This window comes from Numenius arquata, chromosome 2 (genome assembly GCF_964106895.1).
Source record: "Numenius arquata chromosome 2, bNumArq3.hap1.1, whole genome shotgun sequence".
Taxonomy (NCBI): Eukaryota; Metazoa; Chordata; class Aves; order Charadriiformes; family Scolopacidae; genus Numenius; species Numenius arquata.
Window position 1 is genome coordinate 66,433,866 of NC_133577.1, and position 15,634 is coordinate 66,449,499.

The 15,634-nt window shown below is 44.6% G+C and overlaps 1 protein-coding gene across 1 annotated transcript in view; it reads right to left on the reverse strand.

Annotated features, from left to right (window-relative positions):
- OVCH1 (ovochymase 1) overlaps positions 1 to 15,634 on the reverse strand; it is a 31,422-nt gene that overhangs the window by 2,354 nt on the left and 13,434 nt on the right. Inside the window, 9 exon segments of the mRNA XM_074167449.1 lie at positions 7,491 to 7,545; positions 7,547 to 7,648; positions 8,495 to 8,660; positions 8,768 to 8,952; positions 9,616 to 9,694; positions 10,122 to 10,260; positions 10,730 to 10,798; positions 14,382 to 14,448; positions 15,482 to 15,612. Coding sequence (XP_074023550.1) covers positions 7,491 to 7,545; positions 7,547 to 7,648; positions 8,495 to 8,660; positions 8,768 to 8,952; positions 9,616 to 9,694; positions 10,122 to 10,260; positions 10,730 to 10,798; positions 14,382 to 14,448; positions 15,482 to 15,612 — 993 coding nt within the window.

The window sequence follows — 15,634 nt, forward strand, 5'->3', positions numbered from 1 at the left end:
TAAATAGTTATGATAGTTAAACTGTTATTCTCAGCTGTAATAGACATACTTTTAGAATTTATTCGTGTGCTTTTATGAATAAGTTCTTGGAGAAAAATAGCTGTAGAGTGCTCTAAGAGCTCCTCAGCGTATCCTCTATCTTTCTCCTCTCCTGTTCTTTCACTTCCAACTCGGAATTAACTGACATGCTAAACTACAGATTTGGTGGGTAGTTTGGGGCTTTTTTAATGAAAAAAAATATTCCTAGCATGTCTCATTACCCTAAAGGTCTTTCCCTAGAAGCATTACTAGTGTGTTTGGTAACAAAAGGGTGCTCTTGTTCAAAACCAGTTGATTTTTCCTAATGCGTGAGCTACGATGACCACACACAGAGTCTTCATTTACACCCAGGTAAAAGTTAAATAGGGCCTCTTCCCTAGAGTGTTAACCATCACCACTGGTGTGACGTAAAAGGATGAGACTCTACACAGAATAGCTACTATCCAAAAACTTTCTCCAGAGACATTGCTTGATTTTGAAAATATTTGGAGAAAACATACACTAGAATTCACCCACAGGACTCCCAAAGGCTGATGGTGGATTTCTCCACCAGGGTCTGTCGTCCGGGATATCAGTGTGGATACCTATCCAGGAGAGATGCTTCTGCATAAGTAGTTTATAACATCTGTAATCACAATAAATTAGACCTAAACAAAGGCAGAATAAAGGGGGATGAGGGAGGGGAAGAAATAAACACATCGAAGAGCTGGGAGGAGGAACATCTTCACAAGTCAGAGATCCTTCAGCATACCCAATAAAACCTCTGCAAGATCTTACCTTCATAAGGTTTCCCCCATTCCTTTCAAATTCCTTCCTCCCTCCTCATTTACATTTTGTGGCAACAAGTTCCAATTAATTTCTATTGCTTTCATGCTGTTGTCTGATACTTCTCTTTGATGTCCCTACTCCTTATGTTTCAAAAATTAGTGACTAAGTATTCCTTAGTCACCTTTCTGTGCCATTCATAACAGTCTGTAAAGCCATTGCATTTCTCCTCCATTATCTTTTCCAGCCTGTTTAGTTTCTCCCTGTAGAGAGCCAAACCAACCCCTGGACACCTGTCAGGCTCGGCTGTACTTCTACATCCTTTTCAGAATGACAGGTGCAGGAGGGGGAAGAAGTAAATCGAAGCCCCACACCGTATTAAAAAAAATTCGTTCCTCAGGTTTGTACAGTAGAGCATATTTTATTCTTTACGCCTTCAGACATTAACACATTGTTTTGTATTTTTCATGGCTACAAACCTGCTCCAGTGCCTCTACAATATTTCAGTGATAGTAACTAAATTAAAGCTCATCACTTGTGTGCATAAAGTTATACTGGTTCTCCCTTCTGCCCCAAGACTTCAATACAGTGAAGGTAGAGATTAATTTTCTTTATATATAAAATGTTTATATACTACACAGCTTGTATAGCAGACAGGAAAGCTGGCATTTGACTTGCCATTTCAAACAAATGTAGGCGTGTGCTACTGCCCTGCATCTTATCTCTTCCATTTTTTCCCCTAGTCCATGTACAGAGTCTTTATAACAGGAAGCACAAAGCATTCCCTCCCAGCATTTTGAAATGGCCCAACTCACTGGAGTAGCCTTGATGTGCTTCTGCTCCCTGCCACACTACAATTCAACTAGGTTTTACTTAATTGCACAGTGTGTAGTACATGAGCAAACCATGCATGGATGTACAGGCCTCCAGAAATCTAAACTTTCCAATAAAGAGCATTAAAGACCTCACTTTCATTTTATTTTAGCTTTTTTTTTTTTTTTTTTTTTTTTTTTTTTAATTCTGTGGATTGTGTTCATCTAGGCTAGTGTCTCAGTGATCAGCTTGCACCTCAGCAGGGTCATGGTGAGGAAGAACCATAGCCCTCTGCACAGGAGAAAATATATTTTCTGGTATAAAGAGCCACACTCCTGTTTCCCGGATACTAATGGTTCAGTGTCATCTATTCCATCCCCAAGAGGCATACCATCATTGCATCTCACGTCCTTGTCTCAGAGGGTATGGAGGAAGGAGGCTTGACTTTGAATAAGAAGCTGCCAATACAAGTCACAAGTCATTTATATAGACAAGTGTCCATAAGGGTTTGCCCAAATACCACAGTTTGTTTCTTAGTGCACTGAGAGGGCAGTTCTCCTACTGGGCCAACGCAGCAAACCAAAACAGGGATTAAGGTCTTAATTAAGGTTACATTCTGGGTTCTGAAGCTTTACTTCAGGTTGCCACACGTCGGAGCTGTGCAGCTGGGGCTGGAAATCCTTTCTGAAGCCGGCCCGAGTGAAAGGGAGACATTTCTAGGACTGAGTGTCCTCAGCTGGATCATTTGTTGTTACCTAGCACTTTTCTTCCTTGCTGGCTCTCTTCATAAATCCCAAGAAACTCCTCTTGGCAGTTCAGTGATGATGTTATTGACAGATCCTTTACTATAATCTCTGCCATGCCCTTCAGAGACAGTCAGAGTATCCAAGAGCACTCTGTGCTTCCCACGTATCCTGATGAGGAAGGAGCAGAGATAAACCCCGGGGGCTCTTCTAACTCCACTTCTGACACACGTTCTGTGGATAAATGTGCACTTCAGTGATAAAAGCATTAAGAAAAGACAGTAAGAGCTTTCTACAAAAAACTGCCAATTCTGCCCATGATTGAAGATAGTCTAGCAGGTTAATAAAGTTAGTGGGAAATGATTTTCCAATATGTAACTTTTTTTTTTTTAAAAAAAAAAAAAAAAAAAAAAAAAAAGCGCCTGTTCCTTGGTGGAAGTTTGAATGTCCCAACATCACTGGCAAGAGCACAGCTGCTGCAGCCACTGGAAAGGCGCACATTTAGTTGGCCAAAATGAATGGATCTGATAAAAAGCTTAACCCTACATAGGGCATACATATATATATTGGGGTTTTTTAAACCCATTCCCATCAGTCGGGTCATTTCTTAGGCTCCAGCATCCAGGCTCGTACAAGCCTGCAGAAATTCTCAATGTACATGGACACAAGGCAGCCCTGTTGCCTTAGCCTCGGAGACCCAGGCAGCGGGCACAAGCTAGGCAGCATAAAGGAGTGAGCTGCCAGGCCTTAGAGGAAAGGAGACTTGCTTACAAATTTGCCAAGCTGTGCTTTGAATCAATGCCTGGAAAACAGATAAACAGATACCAGAATATACCAGGTTGGTCAAGGTCCCAGGCTGACAGTCCTACCAAACTCAAATGTTCACTCACTGCTGAGGAAAAAATATATATTTTTTTTTTTTTTTAAATTGATCTTGTGACCAGCCTTTGACAAGAGTTATGAAATATTATGCTTTTGTCTATGCATTTTCTGGTTGTCCAGAAAGGCAGGAGGAGAGCAGGCTTAGACTGTAGCTGCATGCACACACAGCGCAGACAGATTCAACACTTGTTAAATAAAAGACCAAATCAACAGGGAAATATTTGGAAGCATCTGAGTGGTTATAACAGAGCAGGAGGAGAGAAAACAAGATCACTAATGAGAACTGTATGTCCCTTTAGTACCAAGCATAATAGAGCTGTTCGCCTCCCAAGACAGCAATTTTTGAAGTCATACCCTCTGTAGAGCAGCTTAAATTCTGTTTAAGTGTGCTTCCTCCCACACCAACATTTATGAGCTTTCTGCTCAGACTAGATGCTGACACCACACCGCATCTCTGCGTACCTGCACAGGATTCTGAGAGCGCAGAGGGGAAGAGCTGAGCCCTTCAGCCAGGGAAAAATACTTCAAATCCAGAAAGGAGATGAGGAGCATTTGCCTCCTGAGGAAGGTGCTGTGGTGTGAACACTGCACAGCAGCAGCGACTGTCAGAGGGCACATGTAGAGAAGCATGACATGGCTTAACCTGCAGTGGAAGAGAGCTCAGCCAAGTGAAGTTAGGGTCAGGGTAGAATCATTGAATGGTTTAGGTTGGAAAGGACCTTAAAGATCATCTAATTACGACCCCACTGCCATGGGCAGGGACACCTCCCACTAGACCAGGTTGCTCAAAGCCCCATCCAGCCTGATCTTGAACACTTCCAGGGATGAAGCACGCTTCCTCTAGGAGAGCTGGCTTAAAAAAAAAACAAACAAACAAAAAAAAACCAACAAACACAAAACACACTACCTCAAACCTCTTTCACCACAGTCTCGATTGAAAAGCAACAAGTTAATCACACAGCTTTGCACAAGGGTAAGGAAAGGGCTCCTGCACTTTGTTGGAGGATGGGTGCCCTGTGCTTGCACCAGGGGACAGGAGGGGATAGCAGTGCAGACGGGAGTGCAGTGGTCTGGAAGAGGGTAAAGCCCAGCAGGCTGAACCACAAGAGCTTGTCTCTAGGCTCTTTTTAAATAATTTTTTGCATTCAGGGTGACACTCCAATTCAGGTCATTACAGCACCATGTGTTTGCTGTGACTTTGAGCTCCCCCAGCAATGAGCAGCTGGGCTGAGACAAGTCTGTTCCAGTGCAGGCAAGAGCCTTGCGTGCATTTCCAGCCCCTGCTAACCAGCCCTGGAGCTGCTGTGCTAATGATGCCCCTACAGTCGTTGGCTGTGCTGCACTTCCCTGAGGAGTGAAAGCATCCCCACCTCCTATTGCTTATCACTTTGGGGGACCTATTTTTATCTCAGTAGTGTGATGTCTTGGAGCACCAGCGAGGATGGCAGTGGGAAGAGGAGGAAAGCACACACTGCATGCCAACAGCCTGGCTACAGCACAGGTCTGCAAGCAGAGCCAGTAGCACATCCCCTCCTGAACAGATTGTTGTTGCTCATGGCTTTAAAAAGCATTCTCCAACTTGTCGGCAGAGGTAGCGTCACCCAGTAACTCAGGGGTACTTCAGCCTTTCCATCAGTCTTTCTCCAACACTGTCACAGTATTGGATGTGAAGAAATATTTAAATGCTTAATTAGCAGGAGGAGGCACATGAGGAGGACAGGGGTGTTTGTTGTGCATTAAAAGCAGGAAAAAGTTGACAGAGTGCCTCACCCAAGACCATGGCTCTGTTCAAGCAAAGTACATGCGTAAGACACTAAGTAATTCTCCCTCCCCTGAGAAACTCAGTCCAAAACACAGAAGAAAAAAAAAAAAAGCAATACCTCATTCCAAGGATGGTAAGAGAACGACAGAGTGGATTAAGCAACATACCCAAGTGCACAGAAAACCTGCAGCATCAGTGTTAAGGGACGCCTGGCTCCTCCACATGAGCCCACTGCTTCTAGCTAAAACAGAGTCTGTCTTCCTTTGGCTCTGCTCTCCAGCCTCCCTCCCTCCCCTCTCCCTGTGTGTACACACACATGCTCTTCCCAGGACAAAATCCAGAGAGCTGCATCCACTTGCACCAAGATGTTAGGAGACTCAAACTTGGGTGCTACCCAGAGCTGCTCCCGAACTGAACCAGCCCCACCACCTTCTGCAAAACAAGCACTGCGGCCGCTGGCACACGACAGCTCAGCACCATTCTGCAGCCACCACACCATCCCCCTCGGCTCTGGGGGCAGCTTCGCTGGCTGCTTCTGTGCAGAGGTCTCTGGAGCACCCCCACTTCCCTCCTCTGTTCAGCATCTGAGGAGAGGTACAGCATGCTTAGAGACAGTTTAATACAGAATGCAGGAACAGTCAGCACAGCCAAGCACTTCCCGCAACGGGAAGGCAATTGTGTGAAAGTCGGATAAAGGAGCCAATGGTCAGTATCTGGCTCAAAGAGCCCTCAGGGCTTTGAGCCTTTTGTATGAAGCCATATGTAAAAGCTGTATACAATACTACAGCCTCCACCTCTGGGAAAGATTTATAGCTCCAGAGCTAAGCAATTCCCTGTGTAAACTGCCTGACCTACAGTAAATCCATGAAAGCCATTACAGCCCTCAGAGTCAGTGGTCAGCAGCCAGTTGTGTCAGATCCAAGGCTATGGAAGATCTCCAGCCAGCTCCCAGCTTATCTGTGGGGATGGTCTGGCTACCATACAAGTGATGACTTGTTTTGTTAACTGGTTTTAGTTTAGAAGAAAGTTCCCCCTTAGTCAGCACCTGTACTAACATCTCTATTAGGTCAGTGTGGGACTATGAATAATGCCACGAGGGAGAAAGACCGGCAGCTGCAGCACAAAGCAGGAGAGTCAAAGTGCTCATCTCACCTGAGAGTAGAGCATTATCCACAATGTGCTCTTTTATTTAATATATACTTTAATTTCCTGCTCATAACTGCAGCACACTTTATTCAGGGTACAGAAAAAAAATTAAATTAAATTTATTCCTGTTAGCAGAAATCCTCCATTTTCTGCTGGCAACAATAAAATAAAATACAGGATGGGAAGAAACATGAAAACTCTGTCCAGGACTAGCTCTTTCTCAAGAAATGCTGGGGGATAATCACAGCTATTCACTAAAAGAAGAATTACATATTTGGCTGTATGTGTGCACATGCAAGGACGGAGAAGGGATAAAGCTCTGGAAGACAAATGTTTTGCATCAGCAGTTCCCCAGTGCAACTACTTTGAGCCAAAGTGCAACATTTCTCTAGAATGACAAATCAGTTAACATGGAAAAGAGACTTGAAGCTATCTGGTGGCTCTTTGAAACCTCTCAAATCCCATCAGGTCAAACAAGCTGAAGTAGTGGATTTCTCCATTTGCCAATGAAACTATAAAGCCAAATTCACCATGACCTGAGGAGCCTCAACAGGAAATAAACTTCTGGGAAAGAAGAAAAGAGAGAGCTGATGTGTGGAAGCAGTATGACAATGCTGGGTTCACGTGAAAAACCTCAAACAGGTTTTTTCCCTTCATTTCTCTGCATGAGAGCGCCCCAGTTTAAGAGCAGGGGCCTCTTCCTTTTGTAAGGTACCTACCACTTTCATGTAATCAGTCTTTATTCACTCTCTCTAGCGAAATTTATCCTGCAGACTTCCAAACGTGGTGCTAATTATATTGAGATACACGCAAAAGTTCACTTTACAGTGTTGTCCCAAACTATTCTGCCCATTAAAGCACAGGCGTTTTCATCCGCAGCCACTTTTTACTGAGAATCATAGAATGGTTAGAGTTGGAAGGGACCTTAAAGACCATCAAGTTCCAACCCCCCTGCCATGAGCAGGGACACCTCCACTAGACCAGGTTGCTCAAAGTCCCATCCAGCCTGGCCTTGAACACTTCTGGGGAGAAAAGTATTTATACAAAGATTATATATTCAATTTGAGAGCCAGAAGTGTTAAATAAAAATCTTATGCTTCTGAAACTCCCATCCCAATTTCCAGTAATTATCACGTTTGTTTAGGGGAAAAGCATGAGGAAGAGGAGGGAGTGGGGACTTTCTGCAAGAAGTCACCTGGACATTTTTTTTTTTCCTCCCTCTTAAATTGCCTCAAAAAGTCTACCAGACAAAACCTCAATGCACTTGAGAAGTTTTATACAAAGGCATTATATTCAGGACTCATCTTAGACTCACCTTTCATTGGAGATGAAAACTCAACCTTTCATTGGAGGTCTTATCCAGTCCAGGAAAATCCTCACCCTTGAATAGATTCCCTGGTTTCTTTGGGCTGGCACAGCCAACAGCCCAGCTGACTACACCACGAAGAGTAAATGGACCATTTTCCTTGTGGCAAACCAAGGGGTCACCAGAACCTCCCTAGGAACCAAGAGAGAGAGAGGACTCTTATCTCATTTGGCCTCCACACTGCTGCAGCTAAGAAGAGAGCTGCCACAGATCAGATTTGCCCGAGAAAAAACCTCCGTGCAAGAACAGGGGGCGCAGCTGCTGGTACAACTCTGCCCTGGCCTGGAATGAAGAGGCTGATTTAAAGGCAGCTTATCAGTGAAGACTGAGCACAGACTGCAGACCAAATACGATTGAATAGTGCTCTTTAGTGTTATACATAATTTATTAGTCCACCATAAAATTGCAGCATTGAGCAGAACCCACATTTTAGCTTGACAGTGCCTCACTCAGAATTATTTAGCCTTTTACTTATTCAGCTGTTCTTACCTGCTGGCCTCGTGATTTCAGGGAGATTAGTTAGTTCTATGAACAGTGCTCTGAATACAAGAATTTTATAAAAGCAATAGAAGCCTTCATAGTTTGTCTTGACAAAAGAGTGCTATGAAAGGGTTTCCAAACAAGCTACAATGGGAAGCGTTTCACTGCGATAGGAGATGGGACTTGGGAAGCACAAGGGAAGAACATCCTCTCCTCTGCAGGTCTCATGAAAGTTACAGTCCAGAGAAAGACCAGTAAACTCTGTGCTCGCACTTCCAAGCAACTCTGCACATTGCATGTATCTCCCATACAGATCAAGTGCATCTATTGATCTTATAAGTACCGACCACCCCAGGGACAGCAAGTTGTTGGAGCTTTTAACTGTGGCTTGCTACATGCTCTTCTGCCCTCTGTCCTCCCCTGTCCCTCCCCCCAGATGGTCTACCAACATCCACATGCAGACACCTTCAAGAGCACTCACTTTTAGTTTTACCTCACCTGACGGGAGTCCTGGCCTCCCCCAGAAACAAGGCCAGCAGAAAGTATCCTGGTTGTGATCCCTCCAGGGTGACTGAAGTAGTAATTTCTTTCACAGATTTCATTTTCAAGTATAGGCACTCGTGTCTGCTGCAACCACCTATCTTGGCTCCCTTCTGCTTGGAAAATAAATTCGAGGTTCAGTCTGGGCAGAAGAATAAAATATGAGATGGAAATGTAAGCTCCGCTCATAATATGTAAATATGTAAAATCAGAAGAGCCGCCTTTTTCGATGATCCTCCATCAGATGTAGTGCAGAGGGAAGAGGAGGATGAAGTCTCTGTGCTGTTGGACAGACGCACCGGCCTCACAGCAGCATTGTACTCCAGAGGGACATCTAGCTGCATTGGGGCAATGCTGGATTCATAGCTCAGCATGTCAAAGTAAGGACGCATCATAATGGTTTTCACCTGTCTCACCTGTGTAGGCAGAGGAGTCAGGGCAGAGAAGGAACAAGCTACCTTCTAAGTGTATCCTGAAAGCCCTTGTAAAGGAAGAGGGCAAGAATCCCACAAGCAATGACCAGCTCAAAATAAGTCATGAAAAGAAACAAACAAGGTGCAAGGACTTAAGAGACATATTGCCCACTTCACATTTTTCAGTTGAGAAGATTGCTGGGACGAATTATGTAGACCTCCTGAGCCTAGAGCAAAGACTGCCTGCTTCATTGTGCAAACACAAGCCACTAAGGTTTTGCAGAAGACTAGCGTGAGTCACTTGTTCTTCTTTTCCACACGTATTTCTTCCTCCTCCCCATTAGGAAGAAAGAGTCAGCAAGCTTTTTATAGACAGATACATTGCTCAGCACCAAGAGAGTAAGATGCTGAGGACACTCAGTCATCTCTGTGAGATTTTAAGACTTTTTACTGCTAGTAATAAGAACCAGATATAAAACATACTTCTAAAAACTGCAAGTTAGCTGAATGAGACCAGAGTTACTGGATTTCCTTTCTCATTCCTCAACCTGTGCTACATATCAGCCTTGCTGTCAACGCTGTTTTATTTGTACAGATAGGTCTGTTTGGAGAAATATTGTAGGGGCAAATACACCAAAGTCAACATTTTTAGTGGTATTGCTTGGCTTTTGTCTGTTCTGTTGACTCTCTCGGGGCTCTATCATGGTCTTCTACCGTCACAGTCCAGTGCAAGGGTTTATTGGATCTGTATAATGAAAGTAAACATATTGGAGCTACTTACAGTCAGCCATACAGCTTCCTTATTCAGCAGTCATACCTCCCTTCTGGCTCTTCTCTAATTAGTCACTTATTCCCAGGACTGCTGAGCAAGAGCTTCTTACCACGACAAATGTGTTGCATCAGTTCTGGCTTTGCTACAGCTCTGATAGCAGATAGTCCAATTAACTTTAATGGATCTCCTACAAGCAAGACCAAACTGTTGCCATCTCTAAAATCAGTGATCACAGAGGAAGGGCAGACGGAAGGTTTCATAGAGGATATGAAGGTGTGAATACAATTTACAGCTCTCCAGCTGTTTGTGCCCCAGCCTGGAGGAGCAGGAAGAGCACACAGCATGGGGACAGGAGCAGCGGTGGCCTGGGGATGTGCTGGTCACACTCACAGCTGCACACAGTGCAGCCCCATCACACTGGTAGTCTCCAAGGAGCTTCAGGGTGGCATGCCATGGCCAACAGTGAGAACGAGCTTCTTCAGCCCCACTGACGTGTTGGAACAACCACTGGGGAGTAAGTGGGTGAAGGCCACAGGCATCTGCAAAAGAGCCAGAAAACTAGTCATACTTTCATGGGCAAGTTTCTTCTTTTCCTAGATAACCTCACCCAGTGGATACAGCAAGGCCAAAGGTGCAGGAGAGAGCAAATTAGTCTGCTCTGTCTGGAAGTGGTGGGGGAAGGAAAAACAGGTACATGAAAAATTGTGAATCCTAAGGATGTGAGCACTTCAGAGAGCAAACGAGGGCCTGGCACTGAGAGCAGGTTTCTCCCATCCTCTACCTTGTGTCCCCACTCCCAATAGGAAGTGCTTGCAACCAGAGTGGAGAGGACATACCATACATATGAAAAATGAGAGATGGGGCACCTGCCTATCATTTTCATCCGTGCAAGAAGTGCACAGAAGGGGACCTGAGGTCAGAAAGCATCTACATCACTGCATAATCCTCTTTTATGTTAGAGGAAAGCTCCTCAGACCAGATCAACTGAGCAGAATTGAATTTCTTTACCTAAGGGGACATCCTTCAGGGGCAACATTGGTACAGTAGTTAATCGTGAATCTTCTCTTCCTGTCTCCTCTGCAGAAGAGGAAATAAGAGTTAGCTCCAACTTGGGTCAATAGCTCTGGTTTGTCTCCTCAAAAAAAAAAAAATTCCCCGCTCTGGAAGGACCAGCAGTTGGCACATACATTCATGAAAGTAGAAAGCAACAATAGCAGACTAGCCCCCAGGATCAAGACTTTCCTCCATAATGAGATTTTCACGGGGAATATCAAACCGACAGAATTAACAAGGCTGCTTCTTTCAAGTAACAGAAGTTAGTCATCTCATTTCTCAGTGAGGAAAAAAAAAACCCAACTTGATTGATTCGTCTCCCTTATTCAGGGAAGGGAGCTCTGCCACAAGTAACTGTTCTGAAGTTACCTTGACAGAATGCAGCAGGATTAGCCTAAAAAATAAACTCAGGTATCTAAGAATAGATGCAGATGATGCAGACATTGTTAAACACAGCAAGCATTTCTCTACTAATCTGAACGAGCAAAAGTGAGCCAAGCTCTGAACCCTCTAAAGCTGTTCTCCTCATCACTTTCAAAATGTACCAGCATAGTATTCCCTGGACTCAGCACTAGTTTGGGAGTTGAGAATCCACAGAGATTAGCTGTGGGAATAAAAAAGAAGCTGTATAGAAATATAGCTAAAATGAGAAATGTCATCCTGTAAGCACTTGTGGCTTTAGCTAATCTAAAGCCAAATCTAAAAAACCAAAGCCCTAGAGTTTTGGTGACTTTCTGATTAAGAGAAGAACTTTTTCAGTAGAGGTGCCTACAAAGTTAATCAGTGACATCAGTAAGCACTAGCAGCCAGAATTAATCTACTACAGTTATGCTACAGGTACACAAAAGTAATCCTAATTTTCTCATAGTAGAATTACAAGTAATCTTCAACAGGCAGTGTGAATGCCCTTCATTGCACAAAACCCCCACACCTGAGAACTGTATTTGCCGCTGTTGATGAGTACAAGCAAAGTCTCTCTGTGTCCCCACAGTATCCTGCTGGAGAAACTGGATGCTCATGGCTTAGATGGGTATACTCTCCGCTGGGTTAAAAACTGGCTGGAGGGCTGGGCCCAGAGAGTGGTGGTGAATGGAATGAAGTCCAGTTGGCGACCGGTCACGAGTGGTGTCCCACAGGGCTCGGTACTGGGGCCGGTTCTCTTCAACATCTTTATCAATGATCTGGACGAGGGGATCGAAAGCACCCTCAGCAAATTTGCAGACGACACCAAGCTGGGTGGCAGTGTTGATCTGCTGGAGGGTAGAGAGGCTTTGCAGAGGGATCTAGACAGGCTGGATCGATGGGCTGAGACCAACGGGATGAGGTTCAATAAGGCCAAGTGCCGGGTCCTGCACTTGGGTCACAGCAACCCCAGGCAGCGCTACAGGCTTGGGGAAGAATGGCTGGAGAGCTGCCTGGCAGAAAAGGACCTGGGGGTGTTGGTCGACAGCAGGCTGAACATGAGCCAGCAGTGTGCCCAGGTGGCCAAAAAGGCCAACAGCATCCTGGCCTGTATCAAGAACAGTGTAGTGAGTAGGACCCGAGAGGTGATCGTCCCCCTGTACTCGGCACTGGTGAGACCCCACCTCGAGTACTGCGTCCAGTTTTGGGCCCCCTACCACACGAAAGACATTGAGGTGCTGGAGCAGGTCCAGAGAAGGGCAACGAAGCTGGTGAGGGGTCTGGAGCACAAGTCTTACGAAGAGAGGCTGAGGGAGCTGGGGTTGTTCAGTCTGGGGAAGAGGAGACTGAGGGGAGACCTTATTGCTCTCTACAAGTACCTGAAAGGAGGCTGTAGAGAGGCGGGGGTCGGTCTCTTCTCCCAAGTTACAGATGATAGGACAAGAGGCAATGGCCTCAAGTTACGCCAGGGGAAGTTCAGGTTAGATATTAGGAAATATTTCTTTACTGAAAGGGTTGTCAGGCATTGGAATGGGCTGCCCAGGGAGGTGGTTGAGGCACCATCCCTGGAGGTATTCAAGAGAGGAGTTGACATAGTGCTTGGGAATATGGATTAGTGTTGGGTGGTGTGGTGGTGTGTGTGTGGGTTGCGTGTGTGGTGGTTTTGTTTTGTTTTTGTTTGTTTTTTTTTTTTTTTTTTTTTTTTCATTGGTTGGACTAGATGATCTTAAGAGGTCCCTTCCAACCTCTGTGATTCTGTGATTCTGTGAATGGTTTACATGTACGTGTTGAGGACCTAGAGCACAGGTGTTAGACTTTTATTCCTATTGAGAGCACTCAGTTTGAATAGCATCTGGACATCCCATAATTGCAGTTGGATAGGAAGCTTGCACTTTATTCCAGAGGAGCTTTCCTGGAGGAATCTGAATTTCTAAGGGCAAAGCTGTGCTGGAAAGCATTGACTGAAACACTCCAGGATGCTGAAAGCTCTTCCCTGAAAGATTCCAGATCCAAGTTTGTCAGCTTTCTTCCTCCCACTTAGATACTCCTTTCCAATGGAAACCAGATTTCTTTTCAAGGAAACTGTATCGTTAATACTTATGCAGCATTTGGTAAACAAGCAACTAAATTACCACCACAAAATAGATGGGGAAAAAATAGAAGTGGTTTGACGAAGATCGCTTGTCAATGGCAAACCCAGGACAGTTCAAGCCTCTCACCCAGTTTATTTGGTGTAAAGAAAAGAACACCACCCCTTATCACTTTACTCTTTTTTGATTCACGTACAAGACTGTAACGAGGTAGCCAAAATTCAATTCTAGTATCTTCACTTGTGAGCAGCAGGTTGCTTTTCACCTTAAGAGTAAATATCAAGCTCTGCTAAAGTGAATGTGATGTCTGGAAGCTGGTTTTTTGGGGGGTTTGGGGGGTTTTTTTGGTTGTTTTTTTTTTTTTTTAAAAGGTGGGGTGTTACAAGATGTTTTCATTTGGTCCAAGCAGGAGGAACATCTGGAAATATAGAAGTTTAAAAAAGGAAAGTTAAGAACATTTATTTCACTAAAGTTAAAGACTTTTATATTGATAAAAAGGAAGCAGATTTAAAGCCAGGAACTAAAAAAAAAAAATATTTCCTTTTGAAAGTGTGGGAAAGCAATGCCTCAGGTTAGCAATTTTTCATTAATGAAATTCCAACAGAATTAGTTCAATTCATAAAGAATTCATATCCGTTTCAGTGGAATTAGACACCCATTGACAACCGCTCTTTTGCTCTGCCTTACTTTGAACATTTGTCTTCTTTAGTGACACTTAGAGCTAAATTGCTTTTGCTCTCTCCTTTGATAGAGATGCAGAGTGGAGGCCTGATCCAGCAGCACACACTTGTGCAGAACACATTCTGCAGCAGAACATGAGCCATGTTCCTACATCCAGCTCCACAACAGCAGCCAGCTCTCCAGGAGAAAGCATGGACTTGGACCATGACGTGGGATCTCCTGTGCCAATAGCGCACTTGGCCGCATCATGATGGGCAAGACAGACGGGAAGCCTCAAGGCTACTGCAGAAGCCCTTACATTGACCTTTCAGTGGTACTGAGTAGGATGTTATCAGAGAGAGCGTATTTTGGTGATAAAACATGCCTGTTTCCACAGAGATTTCTAATTTAAGTCTAAAACGATTAGTGCTCATGCAACTCATTTTCTTCCCCACCGTAAAGAGTAACTGCATCATAAATGCAGCCTGGGCTAAGTTCCACAGCAAAGCCTTCAAACTTCAGCTGCAAAGTGGCCAAGTGAGAGGGAATCGTGAAGACTGAAACACTTAACCATCTTAACCATGGGCTGGAGAAAAACCAGGTTTCAGAAGAATTTGGGCATGGCTTCCCTTGGCGAGTGTATCATATTTTGCATCAAAACAGTCTGTTGGCAGTCTTGACCTGACTGCTCCCTCTTGTGCCCACCTACAGACAGGTCTGCAGAGGATGAGGCTGGCCCAAGCTTTGCCTTAAGGCATTTCTTCTGTCATCTTTACTGCAACACTTAATGCGTTGTACTTCTGAATGGTCAGTGTCCCGTATGGAGTGCCCTTCCAAGACCTTTTCCTTCAAGCGTGGACAGTGGGTGATTTTCCTTTGTTTTGTTTCGTACCCAGACTGCAAGTTCTCACACCAGTGGAGCAACAGCAACCCATGCAATAGGTCTGCATACCCTTGAGCATCCCTGGGCTTAACACTGGTTTTCCACCCCTTAGCCAAGGCAGCCGGGGAGGAGAGATGTAGCTGCTTTGAACAATGTAAATGGCAGCGTGACTCATCATGGGCTGGGATGAGCTTGGTGGGATGCTTGCTGTACACAAGCAGCAAGAGGCAATAAAAACAAAGGGAGATGCTGGTGCTATGAGTGAGAACTATTATCAGACAGCCCGCGCACAATGAGAAGCGGACACTTTCGTATAAGAGTAGCTTGGGCTGTTTTGACACTGCCTTGAGGAAAAGGCTGACTATATTGTTTGCAACATGCTCTCTACCTTCCCTTTACCCTCAAATCTGTGATGGACTTCAAGATAAAGCTATCTTGACATGAGATTGGTGCCTACAGACTTTAAGCGCTTACAACAGTCACAGTCCCTCCATACACGAGTCCAGAGGTAATGTCTAATTGACAAAATATGCCCCGCAAAGAATCAGTGACCTAGAAACCTTGTAATTTACAGTCTTGCGTGTCACAGATGTTTCTGGCAGAATTTTATTGAATCGCTCACCTGAACAGGTCTTAGTGCAGAGGTTTAAGTGCAGTTTCTCCTTTTATTACCTTTATGACATACTCTGCTGGAGCCTCAATGAGCCAGTGGCACTTCATGTTCCTGGGATACAAGTCAGGGTAATTAGCAGTATCAATCTTCCCCTCTTCCACTAACATTGCGACACTCCCACAGCCCAAACCTGCAATACACAGATGAGAAAC